Below are 25,261 nucleotides of genomic sequence, written 5' to 3'. Positions count from 1 at the left end.
CTTGATCCCAAGTAGAAGAGTCATTAAATAAAGCAGCACCCGTATCAGAGACCTTTAACCATTTGATTTTTTAAAAATAATCTTATTTTATAATAAATTTAGATTTACAGAGAAGTTGCAAATATAGTACAAAGAACTATTTGATTTTGAAAATCAGCCTCCTTGATCATGAATCAGCTGCTATCAGCCCACCATCATCCTTTCTGGGTCCCAGAGACAGTTTTACCAGGTAAGAAGGTGTGGTCAAGTCTATTTTCCAGCTTGAGTAATGGATACCTCCATCCAACCTGATTTCACCTAAGTCCTGCATCTCCTCCACCAGCTACCCAATTCTAAGATGTCACTGCCAACAATTCTCCCAACTTTACTTCTCATGAAAAGGAAAGGAAAAAGGGAAATCAAAAAAGGAAAAAGGGATAAGGAAAAAAGAAAAAGGGAAAGGAAAGGAAAGGAGGTGATTTCAAGGCTTTAGAAAAATATAATCCATTTATTTCCTTTTCAAGAACAAATGACATAAATGACACCATGGATCTAGGTTAGGAAACTTCAACTCTTAAAATAGTTTCAAAAAACATTACCTCAAAATTTCCTAAGAGACTAAGACTTGTTATAGGTGGAGCACTAGAACTCAGAAATGGTTTTTCATGAATATCTGGATCATCTTCAATGTTTAAACATGGTCGAGGACTATTTAAAAAAAAAACAAATCAGCAAATGGACATATTAACAACAGTATTTTCTAATTCACTTTTGTACAAATTAAATTAGGAGGATCTGATCAATTTTACTTAAACTACCATAATAAAAAATTAATGTAACCAAATTTTAAGATATGAAATATCTCATTTTAAATTCCTAATTAGATTTTATAATCTTTGTTATAATATTTGATAAAGAATATAAATAACATCCTAGGTTTCAAGGTGGAATTTATAATATATCACATAGCAGCATCTACTGGAAATATATAACATTGTAATGCAGTCTTCTATATCAATCTTCATTTTAAGTTAAAAATTAGAATATGAAGGCAAACTTATGTGACTAAGGAATATAATGAGAGTATTATTTATCAACATGGAACAAATTGCCAAGGCTTTTTTGCAAAGGAGTATAAGACAAAGGAGGAGGTTAATGACCAGGAACAGACAAACCCACTTAAATGTTAAAACCAATGTAAGTGTTTGTTTATCATAATGACCACTGTATAGTTACTCATCATCTTAATTTCTCCCTCACTCATCCTTAATAACTGTATGTGTGAAATCATCTTGAAAATGATAAACTGAAAAATGGGATTCCTGTTAAAATTCTGATTTTCAGAGTCAACATTATTTACTGTGAAAGGCTAGAATTTTGTGCAAGATTATTTCATATACACTAATGAATTTTAAGATAAATACCTTCTAGATGATAAGCTTTTCAGATGCAGTAATGAAGAATCCAGATTAAAGCAACCTGATTGTGCCTTTCTTTGAGGAACCTAAGGTTAAAATAATCACTTGTTAGGTTTCAAAAGAATTTCAGAAGACTATAATTTTTTTCTTGAATTGATAGAACAATTTTCAAATGAAAGCTAAGCATATCTTAAAAAATAATAAAACTTCTCTCCTAACAGCTTATTAAAATCATGCTCTTTATTACATATTGTCCCTATGTCCTCATTTTATTAACTAGTTTGGAAAAAAAGATGATTAATAAAAGCACTTTTACTAGGTTTTGATTTTTTTCTTTTTTTGGCCAACTGCACTTCGGGATCTTAGTTCCCCAACCAGGGACTGAACCCTGGCCACGGCAGTGAAAGCGCTGAGTCTAAACCGCTGGACCGCCAGGGAATTCCCTAGGTTTTGATTTTTTAAGAACCAGAACCAGTTTTTTCTAAAACCAAATCTTACATGTAATCCCAATATATAATATAATAAGACTTTTACTTTTTTACTTTATACACTTCTGTATTGAGGGGGTAGGAATAAATGATTAATAGCTTTACAATAAAAGGGGGAAAAAAGAATTAAATGGCGATGGGAGTCTGGGGTCCTGCCAACTCTACTGTTCTTTTATCCATCCTTACCCGACTGTACATTTCCAAGAACCCTGGCTGGGGCTTCACAGAGAACAGGTTTGAAAAATACTACTGTGGATTTTTAATCACTATTGTATACCAAATTACATTTAAGACAAACCACCAACTAGCTAAAAATAATCTAAAAATGAAAGACCCAAGTGTAAATTAAAGGTAAAATCACATACAACATACAAGTTAGATGGATTTGTCTCTAAAATTAATGTTAAATATGTATAAAGTATCTGAGTGATTGGTCTAATTTGTGATTAAGAAACAGATGATACTGAAAGTCTAAACAACCTCAATATTTTTGAGAGTTGTACAAGTGCACCATTCTATATTTTGGAGTTAGAACTTAATGTCAAATCTTCAATCCAAATTCTCATGTCTTCAATTCAGGAGTTTTCTACTTTCATTTCTTCCAATACTGCATTTTCCTCATTCTATCTAGTCTTCCTTTTGGAATTTCTACTAGGCTTATACTGAACATCTCATTTTATCCTCCAGGGCTCTTTCATATTTTACCATCTCTCTTCCCTTCTGCACTTTATTCTAGGTGCTTTCTTAATATGTGTCTATCCATTGACTAAATCTCTGTTCAGCTGATTCCAGTCCACCATTTAATCCATGTGTATACACACGTGTGTGTACACTTCAATTATATTTTTCATATTTTTAATTTCTATGTTTCCAATCCCACATGTTCTCTTATCTCAGTTCCCTGTCTTTATCTTCATTTATCTCTTGGAACATACATTCATTCATTCATTCATTTATTTATGTTAACATCTTTATTGGAGTACAATTGCTTTACAATGCTGTGTTAGTTTTTGCTGTATAACAAAGTGAATCAGCTATACATAAACATATAACCCCATATCTCCTCCCTCTTGCATCTCCCTCCCACCCTCCATATCCCACCCCTCTAGGTGGACACAAAGCACCAAGATGATCTCCCTGTCTTGGAACATTTTAAAAAGAATTATTTCTGATTCTCTTTCAAGTTGCTCTGATAACAGGATTCCTAAATATGAATTTTCCCACTTCTTCTTCTTGCTGATTCTTTTAAGGCGTTTTGTAATTTTAATTCCCCTGAGATCATCCTCAGTTAAGAGTTATCTTCCATGAAAATAAATCCTTGGTGCCATGGGTAATAGATGTGGGATAGTTTCATGTTTTCTCATAGACAGCACAAATTCAGAACCCCCTAACCATGGGTGACTTAGGCTTAGGTCCAAATTCTTTTGGGGGCTTCTTTTCCCATCTACTCTATCCCTCCTATTGCACCCCTTAAGTAAATAGGTGATTTCTTTTCTCTTCTCCCACTTCTAGAATGGCAGTCCTCACCTGTTTCTGGCTTTATGGAGTTTGGTTTTAGGACCCAGCTATGACCGGTGTAGAACTGACTCCTGATCCAGCAGGAGCATTAAACCCTAGCACTATATCAGATTTAGATATCCTAGAAGGTCATAATTTGCCCCAAGTTAGTTGTGGAGATTTATCTTTCTTGCTCTTACACTATATTATGTATTTAAAAGTTGTGTTATATTTTGTCCAGGATTTTTGTGTTTGGGAAGGAGGAAGGATCTTCTTGTATTAACTCAGTCCACCATATTGAACAGAAGTCTGTAGTGCTTTTTACACCAGCATGATGCTGTAAGTTTTTTCCTCATCACTTGGGCATTTTGAAAGCACCTCATACGTAGGTCAAACATTTGGTGTTATTTTAAATTGTTTAGAATTCAACTTCCCTAAAATAAGCACCTAAGGTCCAAGTTACAAATTTAAAACTAAATCTCTTATTCAAGAATTAATTTTTGAAAATATGCCAGATATTGCATGCTTTGAGTTTACTTTAAAAAACTCACATAAAAACAAAAATTATGTCAATAGCAAAATAAACATGTTTTTAGTTTACTAGGATATTGACTGCTTACCTCTGGTTTAACTGAAATGGCAGCTTTAGCAACTATCAAATGCTTACCAGGAATGATACTAATCATCTTCCCAACACTAAGGTAGACATTATCATCCCCTTTTTTCAGATGAGGAAACTGAGGCTCAGAGAGACAATATTTCTCACCTAATGTCACACAGCTAGGGTGAAGTCAGCGTGACGCCAAAGCGAGGTTCTTAACCATCACACTCAGATCTATAAATTTATTAGTAAATGTAAAGTGGGGAAACTTATATGTCTCAAAATAAGACGATTAACTGTACAGGTCGCAAGTCAAAGACAGCCACGAATTTGATTTCCAGATGATTCAGCTGGTGGTGTCAACCAGCCACAGTACTATGATACAAATCTATTTAGAGAAAATCCACTTTACACTAAGTATTTTTTTACATTAGTGAGAATTAATATGCTGGACAAAAGAATTTCAGAGAAATTTTATAATCCTAATACAATAAATTCATTTTTATTCATTTTCTCTGCCTTTTTCCATATTAACATTTAGCTATTAAATGTATCAAAAAATAAAATGTTTTCCCACTAGAAATTCATTTTGAAGGTATTTAAATTTTTTCAATTAAAATTTGGATAAAGTGATTTGCAAACATTTTACGTGTTTTGCAATTCTAAACATAAAATAAGAGAAAAACACTTACAGGACTGGAAAGAAGAGGCAATCCAGTTCGAGGATGAAAGGCTCTGGTTGAGGTTCCATCCAAGGAATGAAAATTATGTTTCTGCCAGACACTTGAGTGTTTAAGTGGTATAGTTCTCTGCTAGGAAAAGATTTAGATTTTAATGGCAATATTTAAAATTTTTTTGTTTTTAGATTTATTCTTAACATGTACTGAGGTATTACATCCTTGGTGGTAAAGCTAACAACCTATATAACTATCTATACACACATATATATACACTTTAATCAAAAAACAGTGTTTAAGAGTTTTTTCTAAGATGCTGAATAAATTCAAATATTCTAAAAAAAGTATGTCCAAACACAATTGCCTTATCAACATATTTATAAAAACTCAGTCTGGGCTTCCCTGGTGGTGCAGTGGTTAAGAATCTGCCTGCCAATAAAGAGGACAGGGGGTTCAATCCCTGGCCCGGGAAGATCCCACATGCTGCAGAGCAACTAAGCCCATGCACCACAACTACTGAGCCTGCGCTATAGAGCCCATGAGCCACAACTACTGAAGCCTGTGTGCCTAGAGCCTGTGCTCCACAACAAGAGAAGCCACCGCAATAAGAAGCCCTCGCACCACAACCAAGAGTAGCCCCCGCTCACCACAGCTAGGGAAAGCTCGCGCACAGCAATGAAGACCCAATACAGCCAAAAATAAAAACAAATAAGTTTATTAAAAAAAACCCAACTCAGTCTATCATCTAGTAAGCTAATATTCAATTCTTTTAATCTGTGAAAAAAACCCTCACAGTTAGAAAAAATTAGTAAAATATTCTAAAATATAAAACTATGTCAGTAGCAAGAGCCATTCTCAGAAAATATAATTTGGTACAGCATGATATAAAAATTTAAATGTGAATTTTAAAATATACTTAACACAGTCACAGTATCATGTTTTTGAAGTGATATAAGAAATAGACTAATTCTTAAGAATTTAAAATGGCAAGTTTATACCCAGAAATAAAAAATGCATAAAAACACATGAATAAAAATCAGAGAAGAATAATTGGGGTCCTGGCTCTACCATTGACTAGCTTTATGACCTTGGGCAAGTTACTTAACCTCTCTGGGCCTGGAGTCCTCATCATTTGTAAACTGGAGTTTGTAATAGCACCTAACCTCATAGCGTAGTGAAAGGATTTAGTAAGCCAGCATGTATAAAACATTCATAAGAGTGCCTGGGCACCCAGTATATGCTATATAATTATATTTAAAATGAGTGTATGAAAAAACAAATCTTAGTGGCTTGAAAAATACCATGGTCAAAGTAAGTCTCCCTATTAGGTACCAGAAAGGATCATGAAAAGCTAGTATTCTTAAGGCCAGGGTAGGTTTTTGTGACAATTATAGTTTTAGGAAATTGGAAACTGTCATTTGATTAAACCCATGTGTTAGAAAGAGATCATCTGTTGAAAAATATTAATTGGAAACATGGCATACTTTTAAGACTCTAATGTCCGGCAAAACTAATTTGTATGATAAAGAAGATGAATCAAGGTCATTCAGACTTGGATCGAGGCAGTTAAGTAGTTTTCCATATAACTGAGATATAAATTTGTGATACTTTTTGGAGAAATAAAGGAAATTTAAGCCTAATAATAATTTTCTAAAGTTAAAAAGTGATTTGGTGGACAAATAAAATGGAACTAACTTAAATATCTTTGATTTAGGTAGTGCATTAAAAGCTTACAAAATGTTTAAAGATCTATCATTTGATTATCACCACAACTATAAGCAAAAGATATTCATTGTTCTTATTTTAAAATCGAGGAGACTGAGGGTTTTACAAGTTACGTGATTTATGCAGCCCCACTCAAGGACCAAATCGTCAGGACTGAAACTTGGGTATTCTGACCAACAGCCCAGTGATTTCACTATAGATATTCCTAAAATCCTTAGCTGAGTAGTGGCATAACACAATGGGCACACTGCTTGTACTAGGCCAGAGCTGCTATCAAACAGTACCTTAAGCTAATGATACAAGTTTCATTTCTGACTCTTATTTACTCTCCATCAACTGTTCACAGTATTAAAATAAACAAAAAAAGGCAACAGGAAGAATTTACCTAGCCTTTGCTCTGAAGTGGGTGGGTTATTTACAAGGATGTTTATTATATCAGACAGTGAGTTCTATAGATAATGGGCATCTTGGGCCTAACTAGATCTCCTGTAAACAAAGTTCAAACCATAACAAATGTTTGAGGATTATATTTGAAATGTTAGATATTACCTACCAATACCTCTTTATTTTTCAGTCGTTCACACGTAAACAAACAGTCTTTTATATTCTTCCTCTGAGAACAGTTTTGAGATTTTTCATCAACTGGATCTTCTTTCTTATCCTGTTCATTGTTTAATTGGTTTGGCTTTTTGTATTTGAAACCTTCACTATCTTTATTGAGATAATTTTCTATACTATTAAGTTGAGTATTTTGTTCGCATGACTTAGGCTTTTTTGAGTCTTTATCTGAGCACTCATTTGCATGTTTGTTCAAATATCCAGACATTTCCAACACAGTAACATTTATTTTCGAGTCATTTTTTATTGAATGATCAAACTGGTGATTGTTAAAAGATTCTGGATTATAATTTTCATTTATTATTATTTTGTCCTTATACTTATTTGTGCAAATCTGTTTGTCAATACTGTTACATTTTGAATACTGTTTATTGATTTCATTGTCAATTTCTTGTTCCTTAAATTGACACTCAGAAAGTGTGTTTTCCAATCTGATTGTGAAATCTAAGTTATCTTCTTTGCAATGAGACATATTTGAAGGATTCATTAAACCAGTGGCTTTGTTCTGTGTCTCTTGAAATGTACTTTGGATTTCACTAGGATTGTTCTGATGCAGATTTCTTCTTCTTTGAGGTTTCAAAGAAGGCTTGACATTATTATTGCATTTAAAAGAACTAAAATATTTATTAGGTGTTAAGTGTTTCCCTTCACTGATGTTATCTAACAAGGAAAATTTTGTATCAGAAATGGAAACAGAGGTGTCATCCTTGTTTTTCTTCAACAAATTTCTGTTTTCATAGGAACTCCTAAACACTTTAGAAGGAACTGAACTGGAGTCCTGCATGTTGAATGATTGCCGGGGCACGTGAGGTGCTGTTGGATCAATGTGTTCCAAGTGCTGAGCAATCCTTGCAATGACATCTTGCCGCTCCTGGAGTAAAGAGCTTATCAAAGGATTAATCTCACCAACAGACTGATCAGAATGAAGACCATTAGAAATGCAAGTGTCACTTCGAGGAGTTTCTGGTTTTACTCGAATTTTCCCTTCATTGGTGTCTTCTGAGGAGGTGAGCTCTGGATTACCAAAAGAAATGGAGAACGTTTCTTTACATTTTCTCACATTTTCATTTTCTTGTGGAACCCAGAAAAGTTTTGAATTAAGTGAACTAGATTCTTGTGTATTAAGTGGATGTCCAGAAACATGTGAAGTGCTTGGATCACAATGAATCAAATGCTGAGCTATTCTTGCAATAACTTCTTGTCGCTCCTGAATTAAAGAGCCTATTAAAGGATTAGTCTCACCAACTGACTGCCAGGAACTCTGGCGGCTAGATTCACTAGAATCAATCACTGAAAATGATTTTAAAGTTCTCACTGATGTTTCATGTGACTTTTTATCTCCTATACCACTGAAGCCCAGAATATTGCCTTGAGATGTTCCATAGTCAGATTTACCGCTAGTGCCCGGATATAGTTTGACATTTTTGACAGCTGCAGTATATTCTGGAGTTGTGCCATTTTTTGCATGTAATATTATGCTTTCGGGTGCCATGGTCCAAGTTTGTTTGCTACACAGACGCTGTGAACTGTTTGTACTACATTGCTCTGCTTCAGTAGAATTTCGGTGCTGATGGGTTTTAAGTTCATGGTCTTGAACTCTTTTCTCATAAAGGCCAATATTAGTGTGAATACTACAGGTCAAAACTGGATAATTAGATTGTCTGGGCAAGGACTGAACACTGACTTTCAAGGCCACATTGTGAGACACATTGGGAACAGGAAACACATGTTCAATTGGAGTCTGTGAAAAATTCCACTGTAGGTCTACATCAGCAGCACTGATTCTAGAATCACACAGAAAAAAATGGAATCAATGGATTATAAAACATATCATTATTATATGTTATTTAAAAAATTTTAAACATATACTTACCTTTGTTTGCATTAATTATTATTGAGATTTTATTTTAACCTACTTTACCATGCATGTCATTCTAACAAAACTAACATAAATAGATTATACCTGGAATAGAGACCATCTTCTTTTTAAGAACACTATTCTATTAAAGCATTAAAGCTCAAAAATACTATAATTTAAAATTAGTTGTCAAAACAGAAAAAAAGGACTTTCCATTTACTACTAAATAAATGGATTCAGCTAATTCTGTTGCGCATGGTGATTAAGAGATACTCTCTATCTCATGGCCACCTGCCTAAAGAGACAGTTAAGATAGTTGTTCAGCAGCCTGTGTGTTTATAGTTTTCAGGGTCTAAAAATTAAGTCTACCATTATGCAAATTCAGCAACCCAGAAAGTTTTTCCACTTTATTTATAATGGTGGTACATTCTCATTGTTAGTTCTGTAAAGTAAGCTAAAAAGTTCTCTGAAAACTATTCTACACCAGATTTAACCCAAGAAGCAAAATTCATATTGAGTCATATCTAAATTTCTCTAACCTGTTTTGAAAAACAAGTAAGTTTTTTAATTTTTAATTTTAGTAAATTTTGTCCACTTATATTTAGAAATGAAGGAAATAAACTGCTTAAAAGGTAAAATATCATTCAGTAGCTAACCACTGTAGCTGAATACACATTGTCCTTTTTCTGCCCTAGACATACCTGTAAAGAATATTTCGTGGAATAGCACCATGAGAAACACTCAGCCAAGCACTTAATTGAGAAAAAAACACAAATGAGCGGACAGCCAATAGGAGAGTCTTCTCTTCAATAAATCGATCGCCACTCCTAAGGGAAATAAAAACATCATCTAAATGTCAGCAAGTACAAAGTGACTAAATTTTAGAAAGATAAAAGCTGAAATAAACATATCACTCAGGACACGTGCTTTCAAGAGTATAGGAGTGCATTTACCAGTGTCACTTGAAGTCACATAAGTACTAAATATGTAAATTTTACTACATAAATAGAGGGACTCAAATATATGATATATTATTAAAATAATTTATAGAAAGTAATGGAAAACCTAATTTACAAAGGACAACTTCAAACTCAGTTCAACTTACTGTCGAGGAACTGGCTCCAATATCCATCTTTCTAATAATAATGCATCTTGCTTAATTGCAGGATCATTTAGATCAATCCCTTCTGTGGTGGGCCCATCGTCACTGTAGCAGCAATCTGGTAGTAGCATCACTTCCACCATGATTGGAAGGTTATTCTTCCACAATAATGCGACCTCAGACCTAGTTCGTCGGGCTTGGCGACACTTGGAGAAGATGGAGATAAGCAAAATGGCTCAAAAGCCCACCCAATTTTATATTTAAATTTGAAAAGTATAATTGTAAAGCAGACATCTGTATGAAAATGAGTTGCCTATTGCAGGGCTCTGCTCAGGCTTGTCTGCCTATTTAGGTTTCCTCATTAAACAATGCATCAGCACTAGGAGCTCTAGAGTGTGGGGATTAGTAGCAAACAACAATTATGATGCAAATTTTCTTGGGGGAGGATATCTTTGCTCTATTTTGTGGAAAAAGAACTGCCATGCCCAATGTCTGACAGGCCTCAAGATGGCCCAGCCTCGCCTCATTTGTTAATTACATCGTCATTAATTAGAGGAAAGATTCATTCTAAGAGCAAAATGTTAAAAACTCATTTTCATTAAACACTCAAAGTAGACAACATTTTTTGAAGTTTAAAATTTTGGACTACAGTTAAGAGACTAACTGGGAGAAAAATCCTTACAGCAAATTATACGCTACATACCAAAATAAATATTTTTAACAGTATTCTACAAAAACATTAATGATTGCAAAAGTATCCTCCCATTAAAAAGGGGAGGGATATAAGAGGGAAAGTGATTAATGTGGGGAAAATAATTATGAACATCAATCTATTAAATAAACAAGAACACAAAGTTGATGAACCGGGGCTGAGACTAAAACGAAAGAAAAGCTAATTCATAGTAACAAAGATAATCTCAAATCTGGTGTGTGTGGAGGCAGGTATGAAACTGGCTGCCCACCTGCCTGCTGATGGAAAAGCTACCTACTGTGGCCTTTCAGAGCCTTGTTTACAGCCAAAATTATTACCTGCGGTTCAGGATTAGTACTTTTTCTTTATGTTGTGACCAATTTTATACTTAAATGTGAACATTATAATTGTGATTTAACAAAGTCAATGACAGAACTTAAACAGGTTTATATAAAAGATAAAAAGCATTCAAAACACAATTCTCACCTGGGCCAGCTTATCACTACATTCATGTTTGCTAGTTACTGGGTAACAGGACTGTGCTGGAGGGCAATGGAAACTTTCCGTCCGACCTTTAACAGAACATTCAGGTGTTCGTCCTTCTGTTATTAACAAGGCCAGAGAGACCAAGAACTCCTCTGCATCATATTCAAAATATTCATCCAGACTATCTGGTATCAAAAGAAAGAAAGAAAGAAAGATGGGTCCTTGCTTTAAGGTATTCTTGACAAGAACTCATTTTTTTTTTTAACATCTGTATTGGAGTATAATTGCTTTACAAGAACTCATTTTTTTATGTCTAAAATAACTAATGCCATAGCCCCAATTCAAGTATATTCACAAACAAAGGGTGAAAAGAGAATAAAAATGAGGCAATTAAAATACAATAAACTCTTGGTACTTCCCTGGTGGCGCAGTGGTTAAGAATCTGCCTGACAGTGCAGGGGACACGGGTTCGAGCCTTGGTGCGGGAAGATCCCACATGCCACGGAGCAACGAAGCCCGTGCGCCACAACTACTGAGCCTGCGCTCTAGAGCCCGTGAGCCACAACTACTGAAACCCACCCTCCTAGAGCCCGTGCTCTGCAACAAGAGAAGCCACTGCAATGAGAAGCCCGTGCACCGCAATGAAGAGTAGCCCCCCCCCACCGCAACTAGAGAAAGCCCGTACGCAGAAACGAAGACCCAACGCAGCCAAAATAAATAAATAAACAAACTTATTTAAAAATAATAATAAACTCTTAACTCACAAGGTACAGAAGTCAGATGATGATGGATAATTCAAAATTTCATTTAAGACAAAGCTGGTTAAAATTACAGCATAAAATTGTTTTTATGTAAACTTCAATTAAAATGTTTAAGATTTAGGAATAGATTTATAATCTTTTAGATAATGATATTTTTGGACATCAAATACAACAGTTTTCACACACAAAACTTCGCCAATAGCCAAAAGGTCAAAATGTCTTATTAGGTCATATAAATATTTTCAGCTAAGATGTTTTATTACTGTTATTAAATATTAGAAAAAGAGGCAGATACAAATGTATGTTTCTCCCTTTCTCTCCCTTTCCCTTCCTTAACTAGTTCCTTGTTCTTACAGCCCTAATTCTGTGATGTGGACACTCACAGCCACAGGGTCCTTCTCTTTCCTTGCTATGAAGTGGTAGTAGTTTCAGAGGAAGAAATTTTATAATTATCCAACAGGAGATGCAGGCCTGTATTGCAATATATGAAGTGTGATATTTTTTGGTTACTAGGCAGTTCCAAACAATCTAACCTGCAGATATTTCACTTAGATATATTAAATTAAAAATTTTTCACAAGTCCTCCAATTTTAAAACCACGGTTAGTCTTTAAAACTGTTAACCTGCTATGCAGGTTGGACATGCATGCATGTGTACATGCACACACGAAATTCAATTTATAGTGCAAACTTGAAAAGGTTGCTTTCTCTTATCTCTGCCAGCTAAGCAACACATATTTTAAGTGCCTAGCACACTGTAGTAGGTGACAAGGGGACACAAAATTGTATTGCACATAGCTACTAGTTTCAAAGGATTTGATTCAGAGATGATTTTTTAAAACAATAGAACACTGAAGCATATAATAAATTCCAAAGAAGTTCAGATAACAGTGGTAAAATTTTGCTAAAGAGGTGTTAAGCTGAACCATGAGAGAGAAAGTGCAACTTGAGTGGAGTATTTGTTCAAAAAAAGTGTAGAAAAGGCAGGACTGGAGCCTGATTGTGAATAGCCTTGAAGAGTATGATGACGAGTGCCTATTTCTAGGCTCAGGAAGGCTTATCAGGAAAAGAAGGAGTCTTGAGAGCCAACTTGATTGAGCTGGTATTTTAAGACCATTCAGTCCCTAAAATGACCATTTGCGATATATAAAATAACAGCCAGCACTTAGGAATGTTGTTAGGCATTGCCAGTTCTCACTACTTTCTATACATTAACTCATTTACTCCTCAAAGCAGCTCTAGAAGGGACTATTACCACCACTTTTATAGATAACCAAAGCATAGAGAGGTTAAATAACTTGCCCAAGATAACCCAGCTAGGAAGTTGCAAAGTTGAAATTTGAACCTACACAAGTCTGGTTCTAGAATCTGAGTCCATAACTACCCCATGCATGCTTTCTTTCACTGTGGCTACAAATTTTGCCTTTATATACTTTAATAGACATTTGTAAAAATATAAATATAAGTAATATATATTCAACATATATTTTAACAATATATTTTGGAATATTGTGGTACAGGATTTGTTTCCAGGAAAAGGACCATAATTTATAATAATGCGCCAAACTGGGGAAAAAAAAGAGGTCTCAACTTTCAACTTTCCTCCAGGAACCAATTAGGTCATAAGCCAAGGGTCTCCTGTGGTCTCCTGGGACTCACTGAGTTAAATCATGGTGTCCTTCAGAGGGAAGCAAAAGACATAAAAAGAAATCCATTCAGACCTTTCTCTGATGGTTCTGTGGGTTTTCAAGGCTAGCTTAGGCTTGCCACGGGCTGGCTACATGGGATGATTTTAGCTCCCGGGAGACTTCTCTGGGCTCATCCTTTTCCCTCTCTCAGACTGTGGGGTAATCCTGCAGAGCTAAGAATTGTGGCAGAGCAGTGGCTCTTACGCTATGGAATGCTGAATGATGTCAAGATGTCAGTTACTCCATGTGAGTACCAAGGACGGTTCACAGCCTAAGTAATGTCTCATATATATTTGGTACCATTTTTTTAAATTATAATTTATCTCTAAAACCCTAGCAGGATATCCGTTGACAGATGAATGGATAAAGAAGACGTGGTACCTATATAATACAATGGAATATTACTGAGCCATTAAAAAGAATGAAATAATGCCACCTGCAGCAACATGGATGGACCTGGAGATATCATACTAAGTGAAGTTAAGTCAGAGAGAGAAAGACAAATATTATATGATATCATTTATATGCGGAATCTAAGGAAAAAATGATACAAATGAACTTACTTACAAAACAGAAACATACTTACAGACTTAGAGAATGAATTTATGGTTACCTGGGGGAAGGGTGGGGAGGGGAATAGATTGGGAGTTTGGAATTGACATGTACACACTGTTATATTTAAAATAGATAATTAACAAGGAGCTACTGTAAAAAAAACCAAAAAACAATAACCCTATCAGGAAATGGCTTACTCATATACTAGAAATTACCAAGTTTAAAGTGATAAAAATTAAACTGTTATACATTGTAAAGCAACTATACTCCAATAAAAATTAATTTTACCAAACTGTTATGTGATGACAACCTTTAGGAACTTGTCAGGAAAAATTTATGAGTGTCGGAATTTTAATAAATGAGAATACTAAATCACAGTAGTCATTAGAAAAGTTGCATTATTAAAATTTTGATAATTTCAATCTCTAAAACCTCTGCCATAGCACAGAGTTTACTGTAGTAAAGAATATGACTAAGGAACTGGGACATTTTATGTCATACTAAAGAAAATTCATTAGATCCGATGATACTTTGAGGACATAGCTTACTCAAGAAATAAGGTATAATTTTGGGGTCTCTGAAAACAATTTACTCTTTACAAAAACAAAAAGTGTTGCAAATCTAGACAAATATGGGCTGCTAAGGCTTACCTACTAGCTATACATTTTAAAAGAGATAAATTATTTGATGTAAAACGTAACTTTGAAAAGAACAGAAAGGATGTTATAAATTCTCACAGGCTATCAATGACAAGTCATTACAGAGTGGGAATTAATCAATCAAAACATAGTCCCTCTGCCCCCAAAACCTCAATGAGGATAGTGCTTATACCACAGTCTGACTAGAAGCCATGACCAGACTAGCTCCTTTTTTGTGGCACACTCTTCTGGCTCCAGAGTTCAGCCATCTTAAAGTTCTTCATCTGTTCTCTCCAACAAAAGAGGTTAATAATTTGGCCACTGGGAAAACCTTAAACAATCAGAATGACCCATAGGTGAAACAGACTAACTTGGGAAGTAAATTCTTCATCACCAAGGGTGTTCACAAACAGACTGATAAACAATTGCCAGGGGTGTGGTTGAAGGGATTTCACTGCCAAGTGGAAACTGAATTAGACTTGCAGTGGTTCTTTCAACCTTGAGAGTCTATGAATCTCTGTTCTTCAGAAGTACTTCATAAAAAACCTAGGGGAGAGGCCAGAACCACCACTTCCTTCTTGGGAGGCCCTAACCAGGAGCCCCTCTGAATCAGAACTCATCATAAACACTTAATTGGTGGTGTCTCTGGATCCTTGATTTAAAAAAAAACCTAGGATACTTCAAAGCTCTGTCTCAAGGAAACAGAAGGTCCTTCCTACCATTGGGCTGCTGTATATACTGTTCAATTTACTTCTAAAGCCTGCCAAGGTAGTAGATTTCACCCCCCTCATATATGGAATAAAATGGCAAGAGAAGCATGAGAACACCTGGGGGATTGCCAGAAAGAAAGTTTCTCTAAAAACAACGTCCTTTCAAACTTATGATGGACAATCTAGTAATACGAATAAAAATTATTCTATGAATTTATTCCAATGAAATAATAGAACAAGTACACAGAGATGAATGTTGAAGGATATTTATTAAAATGTTTATACCAGTCAAAAAAAACTGTAATCAATCTAAATGTCCAACAAAAAGGGACTGGTTAAATATACTGTGGTACAGTTTTATCTAAAATAATGATATAGATTTACTTTTTACAAGGAAAGATTAGCTACATCATAAGTGAAACACAACTCTCAAAAGAATGTTATGATCGTGTGTTTGTGGAATTTCACATGCATAGAAAGATATACACGCAACAAAATATTATCAGTCCTATAAAGCAAACATACAAACACATAAACTAAATTTTAAATAAATTACTATTCTCTGACTGGCATTAGATAAATGATAAAGCCTATTAACTGAAAAATAATATGTAAATAAAAGAATTACGTAGTGTCATATATTTTAATTAGAGTTATTGTTTTCTAAAACCCCTGCTAAGGAGATCACAGTTTGGTCACTCAGTAGAGGAATTTGTGAAGACACACACAGGTAACAGCACACTGGTTCTGGTGTTGAAAAATTAGAACTTAGCAGTTTGAAACACTTTTCTGCTTTGCTTTCTTTCTTTTTTTCTCTTTATAAATAATCTTTTAAAAATAATTAGGTAAGAACTAGCATCTCATACTGATAATATGAGAAACATATGGATTAATCTGAGAAAGGGCATTAAGAATTAGTAGAAGAGGTTATGCTCAGAGAATTGAACTCTCAGTTGATATTACCTGTATGTAGGTATGAAGACGGTGCTAAGTGCCATGCTATAATTGCAAAAATTGAGAATAGTTATGTAAATGCTTTATATTAACTGTTGAGGGATGGCTTTTCTGAGCAGATAACATTTAAGCCAAGGTCTGAACAAGGAACAAGCAATTTAAAAATTGGAGGAAAGAGCATTCTGAGCAGAGGGTCTAAGGTGACAATAAAGGAGTAATGTCCCAGGAACTAAAAGAAGGTGAGTAAGGCTGGAATGGCAGTGGCAGAGAGGGAAAGTGGTAAGAACTATAGTTTAGAATGGTGGGCAGGGACTACATCACACAGGATTTTGAAGCTAGGGAAAGGAGTTCAGATTTTATCCTAAATGCAATGGGAAGTCACTGGAGGGTTTTAACTAGAGAAGTGACACGATCTGATTTACATTTTTAAATGATCGCTCTGAATGCTATGTTTATAACAGAATAGGGGAAAAAGAATCAAAGTAGGTATACTAGTTAGGAGGCTGTTGTTTTCCAGGGTTGGGGATATAGTTTTGGGAATCATTGGCACTTGGATAGTATTTATTTATTTATTTATTTATTTTTTCTTTTTGCGGTATGCGGGCCTCTCACTGTTGTGGCCTCTCCCGTTGCGGAGCACAGGCTCCGGACGCGCAGGCCCAGCAGCCATGGCCCACGGGCCCAGCCGCTCCGCGGCATATGGGATCCTCCCAGACCGGGGCACGAACCCGTATCCCCTGCATCGGCAGGCGGACTCTCAACCACTGCGCCACCAGGGAGGCCCTTGGATAGTATTTAGAGTGAAGAGTTACCTAGAAGCATGTAGAGGGCATTCATGACAAAGGCCAGAGGCACTCTAAGAAGCAGAGATCTGTTAGAAGATGATGAACCAGCAAAAGGAGCTGGTATATGTCAAGTATGGTATCATGGAAGCTGCGAGAAAAAAAAATGTTTCATGGAGGGCATGGCCAATGGTCTCAAACACTAGTGAGGTTTAATAAAATATAAACAAAGAAATGACCACTGTATTTGACAATAAGGAAGTCATTGGTGACTTTGACAATAGCGATCTCAGTAGGTGGTGATGATGGAAGATTAGATGTGACATACATTGTCAATTATTCTGAAGGGTACAGATGATAAATACAAAAGCCTACTTTCCTAGTCCTCTCTTAACACAATGGCAATTCATGTATCACAATATAAGTATTACACATGCAAAATCATCACTCATACAAAATTGTCTCCAAATCCCAAAAGAGAATAAGAGAAGTTCCCTTCTGAGTATGGTACAGGGGCAGGAGATTCTCCCTCTTTATGGTACTAAAATCCAGTCACTGAACCAGTCACTAACTTGTTCTTCAAATTTCTCTTGAAATTAAACCTTCCTTTTTAACCTCAAAACAGTTACCAAGTTAGATTCCTATTAGTTTACACATAAATTACTACACCAGTCTCCTAGCTATGGTCTAGGACTCTAGGCCTTTTCTTATTCATCTTGCACCCTGATGCAGATTAATCTTCCCGAAAGCCATTACATCACATTCCTCAAAGTTTTTCTGTTTGTTTGTTTTACTGGCTCCCTAACTGCCTATTAAACCCAGTGTAAACTCTTAAGCCTGACATTAGGGCCAGCACCACTGTACAGAGCCAGCTACTCTGGCTGGGTGGGCATTGCCAGATTCTGATGTGAACACTGCCTCTTGAAGTTATACACTGAGGTGACCCTGCTTAAGACTCCACCCACCTCTGGTTCTTAATCTCATCTTTTACTGCTCTCTGTGTTCTACCCAAACTGCTGTCTATACCACACTCTACTCATTTCCCACCCTGTACCACTGCTTTTTCTTTCTGTACTGCTAACTTTAGCCAACCCTCTCCCAACTGCAGGCACATACACAGTTACACTAACCCATCCATTTCTTTATAAAAATATTCTTAATATTTCATAGATGTTTATCTCCTAACGGGTTAAGTTCTACATACATTGAAATATTTTTGGTTTCTCATTTATATGTTCCAATCTCATAGATATGTGTTGAGTGTTTCTATTTTAAGTGAGAATTGTAAAGGACCTTAGAAATCATGTGGCCTAATCTATCTTACTTCCAGATGAAGAGAGTAAGGTAAAAAGACATTAACTTTCTTGCTCAAAGTTGTATGCATACTGCTGCACACTGGAATCCAAGTTTCTTCATTCCTAGTGCAACCTGATTTATACACCATGAGAAGTCTTTAAGCAGAGAATAAAAGACAAAGTTGACTCTAACGACAAGTGCAAAAAATAGTGGCTGTGGCTATAAATGAAAGCAACTTTATATCTGCACTATTATTTTATTAATACTAGTGACACAAATATTTCCACTGTCAGAAGAGTACCTTCAAACACAAAAATATTCTTTGTTTTTGTTAGCCAACAACAAAGCTTAAACTGAATTTTAAAAAAATCCTCAGCACTCTATTATGAAAAAGGCAAGTGATCTGTAAACAAACTTATCATGGACTGACTTTTAAAAGCAGCTTTCTAGACTTGTGTGTGGTTTAAGTTCAACCAAGTATTTCTGCTGTACATCTACATTATACAGTAACCACCAAAATTCAAAATTATGATTAAAACTGAATATTCTGAGGTTCTATCTGAAAAACAAAGTCATGTGTATGTTTTTATAATAATCTAGCTCTTTGAAAATTGGCTATAAATTTTAATTGTCACATAATACAAACATTCAGTTAAACAAAGATGATCATTATCATCTTGAGTTGTGGAGTGTTTTATCAAATGCTTCCTCATCTTAATTCCCATGATGTAGCATAAAGTAATAGTTAAGAACATGAACTCTGAGGTCAGGCAAACAGTTTTGCTACTTGCTAGTTGTTTGGCTTTGTACAAGTTATAGCGATACAACCTCTCTTTGCCTTAGTTTTTAAAAAATCTATTAAATGGCAATAATAATAGTATTGACCTTCAGAGGGGAGTTAGTAGGTTGTTATTTGTAAAATATTTAGAATATTGCCTGGCACATAGTGAGCACCATACTGTTTCTTTTTTCTTTTATTTTCCATCTAACGTTTCTTAAATTTAAAATAAAAATAGGGACTTCCCTGGTGGTGCAGTGGTTAAGAATCCTCCTGCCAATGCAGGGGACACGGGTTCGAGCCCTGGTCCAGGAAGACCCCACTTGCTGAGGATCAACTGAGCCCACAAGCCACAACTACTGAGCCTGCATGCCACAACTACTGAAGCCCACACACCTAGAGGCCATGCTCCACAACAAGAGAAGCCACCACAATGAGAAGCCTGCACACTGCAAGGAAGACCCAACACAGCCATAGATAAATAAATAAAATAAAACAAAAATAAATGCAATGGCATAGGTTTTTCTCTCATTTTACAGATGAGAAAACTAAATCTGTAAATCATTAGCCCAAGGTCACAAACAGTATCAGTAAGTAGAGAACCATCTGTAGGAGCCCACTTTCCACTACCAATAGCTCTTAATAATTCTCAATTATGAAAGTTCATTCTTATTTTTCATTTCACACAAGAAAGACTCATTTTTAGGGTAGAGGTTACCCTGCCAACTCGGCATAGATTCTAGAAAGCTCCTCAGATAGACATATCTTCAAGGATTCCTGGTATTAAAAGAATTTGGACAGCTATTCCTTTCTCTCCTTATGTCTCCCTAGTTTAAAGGTTTCTCAATTTAGATATCATGGAAAAGGTCTGGATCATGCAGTTCCAGAAAGAGCAAGAGGATATCCCACTTAGAAACATTATCCTTATAATGCTTGGCAAAAGTGTACAATTACATCTGCTTATAAATAAAATGTTTCAATGTTCTGTTTTGTGCATTCAAAACCACTTAGAGTTAATTAAAACCAAGCTTGGTACCTCTGTCATCAAAGAAAAATAAGCAGCTTCTGTGGGCAAAACTACAGGGGATAAGTTAAAAAGTGGGGCGAGGTGGGGGGAGTCTTGGCTTTTGTATAGAATTCAGGAGTAAAAGAACTCAAAGGAACCTTCAAGAGTATGTATTTTCATTCATCTATAGATGAAGAAATTGGACTTCAGAGAGTAAAGTGACAGCTCAGACACACAGAGCAATATAATGGTAAAGTGAGGGCTTAAATCAAGATCTCCTATGTATATACAATGTTAAAAATCTGAGGACTTATTTCCAAGTCTCAACCAGTGTGCCTACCTAAACTCTACTCCCCAGTTAGTCCAATTCCAATTCTGGCTCAGGAAAGAATAATGGATGGAGACTCAGCCTCAGGTATTTGTTGGCTTAGTATCAAGGTCATTCTTACAGCTCATTCTGTATTGGTTATCCAGCCTGTGAATGTTGATTCTGGTCCTTACTGTAAAACATCTTGATGTTTAATTCCCAATCTCTGTTTTCCTTTGAATTCTAACTTGACTTTCCAGTTTACATGGTTACTATTCTGCAATCTTGACAGAATTTTCTTTGTTTCTCTGCTCATGCAACCACTCGGAACCCTATTTTTCACCACTGAGACTTGAAGTGCTTACCTATCTCAGGACTGTTTCCTCAATATCTATTATATCTGATAGGGATTCCTATATGCCATGGCTACCCAAGCTAAACCTGACACTTTGAAAGCTGCAAAAGAAGAGTTGTGAATGAGTTGGAAAACCAAAGGGGGAAGGGAAACAGGGGTTAAAAACCTTAACTAAGGAGTACACTGTTACAAACTGTGTATTTTCCAATGGAGAAATTGAAAATCTGCCAACTTGCTTCTAGTCCCTGATTTCAGTTAAATTTCAACTCAGGTGGGAAGCAGACACAGAGGGAAATCCTCTCATAAGCTTCATGTGTTCCTAATGCAATTATTACTCTATTCTATGGCCGATTGTCTCTAATTAGATTACAAACTCTAGGCATGCAGGAGCCAGGTCTAACACATCCATCATTCTATTACCAGTGCCTAGGACAGTGCCTGGCATATAGAAGATGCTCAATGAACACATACGCAAAATGAAAGAGTGGTTAAAGTTTAGTTATTTAACTAATTAATAAGATCTCAGTTGCAGATCAACTTGAGATCTATGTTAAAGTATGACCAACTCTGGAGAATTCAGGTATTATAGGACAAGTGACCTCAGATTATTAGCCCTATAACAAATGGCAGATTGAAGGTGCCAGGACATCAGGAAATGCACAAGAAGTTCTTTTAGCTTTTATTTTACTACGTTTTTTTAAAAACAGAATTTAACTTATTCACACTGACATTTTAATAAAGAGTTGTTAAAACACACACACACACACACACACACACCACTAAAATGATTATATTCATGTATGTCCCTGGGCCTCAATCATCAGTATCTCAAGAGAATTTGTTTCCTACATTCCAATTTGACAGCCAGTTCTGCCATCTGATAGTGTATTCTCTAAAATGTTGAAAGCAGGTAATTTTTGAGGGTCAGATCTTACAGATATCTTCACACTAAATCTCACAGAAAGCAAAGGAAAAGCCTTAGCTAATTCTCTAATCACTAATTCTCTATTGTTAACAATTAGTACAACTAGTATAACCAATGAAAATGGACTAAAGGAAGGCAGGCTTAGTGATTTGACAGGTGAGAATTAGGACTTTCAATTATTTTCAATGCTCCAAAATGTTTCTTAAATTTTTCTAAAACTGCTCATGTTTGTAGACATTCTATCAGGCTCAGAACTGGTGTTTTGAAATTTTCATATATATACACAAAAATTTAAATATTGTGAACAAAATCAATACAAAATATTCATTCCATCATTCTTAGATATTTTAAGATTAACAGTATTTTCTAAAGTACTTTGAACTTCTTGAAACAAGGATCTAAATAATGTTAAAAGACAAACAGTTCTAGTTCTAAAACTAAAAAAGAACATAAGAGAATTCTGGAAGCATAGAAGGTGCTCCTTTGATATGAGCTATGACAGGCCTGTGTACTCAGAACTCAGGCTATACTGAGTTCCTATGTTCCCTAAATTACTTACAATCAAGTAATAAGTACTAACCCTTTTCCCACCTTTGAAAATATTGCATAATAAAAAACAGCTATCACCTACCAATTTGAATTTGTTTACCACAACTATTAAATAAATTACAGTAACAAAAATACAATGCTATGTAGTTTTTTAAAACACTATCGTAGACTATAGTAAAACTTTTAAAAAGGCATATATTTTATGTCATTTAAACTGCTCAGATGATTATATTATAGGTTAAAAGCTTGCATAACAAAGAAATATGGCATTTATGATTAGTATTTACATATCTTCCATCAAAATAATTTTTAACTAAAAGTGCTACATAGGCATAACACAAAAGAAACAACTCTTTATAGTAGTAAAACAATTGGTGCGTTCATTTAAAAAAAATTCAATCTAATTTATGCAATACTTACTACTGAATTTTTCACCCAATTGTTAGCAGATAGATATTTTCTAGGCACAGAAGAGTAAATAGAGTTCACCAGAAGCCAGGGAAGGTAAAGCTTGTACTTCACACAATTCTGCAAGGCGACTCTCTTCCCAGAGGACTGTAATTGGCTGCCGTAAGAGACATCTCCTTTTCCTCTACAATCCAAATTCCCAACTACACAAAGCCTCTAATATGTAAGTGCCATCCATATTCCCCTCCTGGCTCCTTACCAATTCAACTACAGTAATTTGTGTGGAGATAAGGAAATTTTTAAAGAAAACAATCAGAAAAGAAGGATAAGTAACTAAGAATTGTGATCAAAATAAAGAGAAAAAAAGGAGGAAAGGGACAGGGAGAAACAAAACAGACAAAGAAGAAAGAACAAACAGGAAAATAAGATGGGGCGGGGCGGGGGGGAATATAAAAGGAAAAACAAAGTATACAGAATAAGAGTAGAGTTAGAGGAAGCTGAACAGATGAGGGAGGGAAAAACTTTTCAGGGGAGCCATCACTTTCTGTCCTAATTGTTCCTTAGGCTCTTTTCCTAAACTCCCATCTTTCAAACATTGCAAAGTAGGCCTCCCTGTCTTCTCACACATGTTCTACTAGCACCTCTAAAAGGAGCCCCAAATTTGTTAGGTAGTTGTATACCCATTGATTAAAAACATTTTAAAGTAGAAAAGGCCAATTCAATCTGGATTTTAGTTCACAATAGTGTTCAAAAGGTACAGAGCTTCAATTTAGTGAGCATAAAATATTAACTGTAACCTAGGCAAGTTGCTCTCTTAATTATTTCTCTGGTAACTAAGAGATGATTTATTGTTTGATAACCATATTGCTTATAATAATTTTTCTGTTGGTTTTAGATAAATGATCTTAAAGATTAATTTTTATAAAGGACATAATATGCCAAAATTATAACTGTGAATTTTAAACCTGAAATATTAAAATTTTATGTTCTTCTATAGAACTGTGATGGTTCTAAACTGTGGCCTAACTTTGAGGAAAAAACTGGCTTTATGATCAAGTAGATGTAAATTCAAATACTGAGTGAATCTAGGCAAATTAAAATAATTCTTTGAGGGCTTCCCTGGTGGCGCAGTGGTTGAGAGTCCGCCTGCCGATGCAGGGGACACGGGTTCGTGCCCCGATCCCGGAAGATCCCACATGCCGCGGAGCGGCTGGGCCCGCGAGCCATGGCCGCGGAGCCTGTGTGTCCGGAGCCTGTGCTCCGCAACGGGAGAGGCCACAGCAGTGAGAGGCCCGCGTACAGCAAAAAAAAAAAAAAAAAAAAAAATAATTCTTTGAGAAATTTCTGAGAAAAAAAGACTCTGCCTTTGATCTTTGGCATACCCTGCTATGGTAGGAATTATCAAATTAAATTTCAGTTATTATTTAACCTTAAACAGCAAACCTCATGTGGTTGACAAATATTTATTTATTTATTGACAAATATTTAAAAACCCACTATAAATTCACTGCTCTTTATGGTCAGAAGACATTCTTAGTAAAGTTTTCATACAAAGGGCCAGAATATAAATTAACAAATTATTGATTTCAGGCTGTATTTCCTTCATAATGTATTTGATTCAAGGAATGCCATGAAGCATAAAACCTTCCCATCTCCAGAAATGAAATGAGGTTATATACAACATAACTGATGGTCACAGTGAAAATTAAAATTCATGTACAGATCTGAAAATAAAATTAACCTTTAATAACTATTTCGTAACTGCAATACGTAAAACATTCACTGCAGAATTTGATTTTACTGTTTTCACAAAGACAGTAGGATCCAGTGAGGACAGTTCTGGGCAAGTTCAGGCATGTCACTTAATTTCTTCATTTATACAATGGTAATGATTAAGTGTCAGGGGAGAAAGGAACTTCTTCCCTTTACCTGGGTTAGGTCTCTGTACACAGGGAGAGCAGGACTTTACCCCAACTCTTATCTTCCACCAAGGAACATACTGGGGAGAAACACATGATTTCTATATTCACCCATTTTATGAATTCTTCCACAAGGCCAGTAGGATGGCTGACATGACTGGTTTGATTTTGGTAGTCACTGTGCTATTTCCAGTCAAAATGGAGTAACAGGGACTTGATTTACCCACACACCTAAACCACAACAAAATACAAACAACTGTTTCCAGACACTGGACAACAGACAGTGTAAGACAGTGATCTCTGAGAGAAAAATAAACAGGTGAGCTCTAAACTGCCCAATGCCTGGAGAAAGTTTCCAGGCTGAAGGACAGGGAAGGAGAAGGCAGATGGAATCCAGCAGTCTCCCTGAATCAAGCACAAAAGAACTAAGGGAAAGGGAAGTTAGGTGGCTAGAGTCACAGGGCAGAGCACCAGACAAGGGAGAGTAGCAC

The 25,261-nt window shown here is 35.6% G+C and overlaps 1 protein-coding gene across 8 annotated transcripts in view; it reads right to left on the bottom strand.

Moving 5' to 3' along the window:
* The window catches only part of ATOSA (atos homolog A), an 88,410-nt gene that overhangs the window by 14,023 nt on the left and 49,126 nt on the right, over window positions 1–25,261 (bottom strand). For 6 of the 8 annotated variants that reach the window (XM_060097319.1, XM_060097320.1, XM_060097321.1 and 3 more), the window contains 7 exons: window positions 11,141–11,325; window positions 9,967–10,169; window positions 9,563–9,688; window positions 6,939–8,787; window positions 4,676–4,795; window positions 1,404–1,483; window positions 579–687 (listed from right to left, as the gene is read on the bottom strand). In XM_060097319.1, coding sequence (XP_059953302.1) covers window positions 579–687; window positions 1,404–1,483; window positions 4,676–4,795; window positions 6,939–8,787; window positions 9,563–9,688; window positions 9,967–10,169; window positions 11,141–11,325 — 2,672 coding nt within the window. The remainder of the gene's footprint in view (window positions 1–578; window positions 688–1,403; window positions 1,484–4,675; window positions 4,796–6,938; window positions 8,788–9,562; window positions 9,689–9,966; window positions 10,170–11,140; window positions 11,326–25,261) is intronic. The other 2 variants (XM_060097325.1, XM_060097326.1) reach the window with 2 other exon arrangements.

This window comes from Mesoplodon densirostris, chromosome 4 (genome assembly GCF_025265405.1).
Source record: "Mesoplodon densirostris isolate mMesDen1 chromosome 4, mMesDen1 primary haplotype, whole genome shotgun sequence".
NCBI lineage: Eukaryota > Metazoa > Chordata > Mammalia > Artiodactyla > Ziphiidae > Mesoplodon > Mesoplodon densirostris.
The sequence above is the reverse complement of the archived record's forward strand: the minus strand, read 5'-3'. Positions and strand labels throughout refer to the sequence as shown.